Here is a 908-nt window from a genome sequence, read left to right as displayed (position 1 = left end):
CAGTGTATACTTTGAAGAGATATCTTGCAGAAACATCACCCATATGGCAATATGAAAAGACTAAGATGTGACCACGGAACAGAATTTACAAATCAGGAATTCAGAATACTTCCTATAGAGAATAAGATTAAACAAGAGTTTTCTGCACCCTACTCTCCACATCAAAATGGAACAGCTGAGAGACCACACAAATCAATTATTGACAAGGCTCAATGTTTACCGATTGAGTCCAAATTACCTAAAGATATGTGGGGTTATACTGTGAATGCTGCTTGTTACATCAGGAATAGGTCCTAGGCCCGAGAATTTAGAAGACACCGGTAGAAATGCTTACCGAAAGACGGCCAAATATCAGTCAAATGAATATTTTTGGTTAAGATGTTTTGCATATGAATAAGAGAAGCAGAAACTTGATTCCAGGAGTAAGGAAGGAATATTTGCAGGCTATGATAACCAGAGCCCAACTTACTTGATTTACTTCCTAGAATCTCTAATAGTAAAGAAAATTAGATGTGATAAGTTCATGGAAAACTTCCCCAATGTAGCTGAACCACCAAAGGATGAGCAATCCTCAGATGAAATGACATCTTGGTGGAGACTAGACTTCAGCAAAAATCACTTCAAGAAAATCAAAACAAACCACCAGGTAACACAAGTGAAGAAAGAAGATATCCAACTCGAGAAAGACGTAAACCCTGAAGATTAGATGACTATTGATGAACTGGACGACAGTATCTCCAGTGTGACAGATAACAGGTATATATATCATTGCTACTGAGAGTCACATATCCACTACCAGCCACTCATATCCCACTACCAGCCACTTACCAAGAGCTATTTCATCTCCAGAAGTGGCAGGATGTGGAATAGTGATAGTAATTCATAATAAGTGATATTGTTGTGCTCTT

The 908-nt window shown here is 38.1% G+C and overlaps 1 protein-coding gene across 1 annotated transcript in view; it reads left to right on the top strand.

Moving 5' to 3' along the window:
• The window catches only part of LOC119585366, a 1,025-nt gene extending 319 nt beyond the window's left edge, over positions 1–706 (top strand). Inside the window, exons 2-3 of the mRNA XM_037934037.1 lie at positions 31–290; positions 421–706. Coding sequence (XP_037789965.1) covers positions 31–290; positions 421–706 — 546 coding nt within the window. The remainder of the gene's footprint in view (positions 1–30; positions 291–420) is intronic.
• The last annotated feature ends 202 nt before the right edge of the window (positions 707–908 follow it).

The sequence above is a fragment of the Penaeus monodon genome, chromosome 19, assembly GCF_015228065.2.
Source record: "Penaeus monodon isolate SGIC_2016 chromosome 19, NSTDA_Pmon_1, whole genome shotgun sequence".
Lineage (NCBI taxonomy): Eukaryota > Metazoa > Arthropoda > Malacostraca > Decapoda > Penaeidae > Penaeus > Penaeus monodon.
This window is presented reverse-complemented; position numbering and strand designations above follow the sequence as displayed.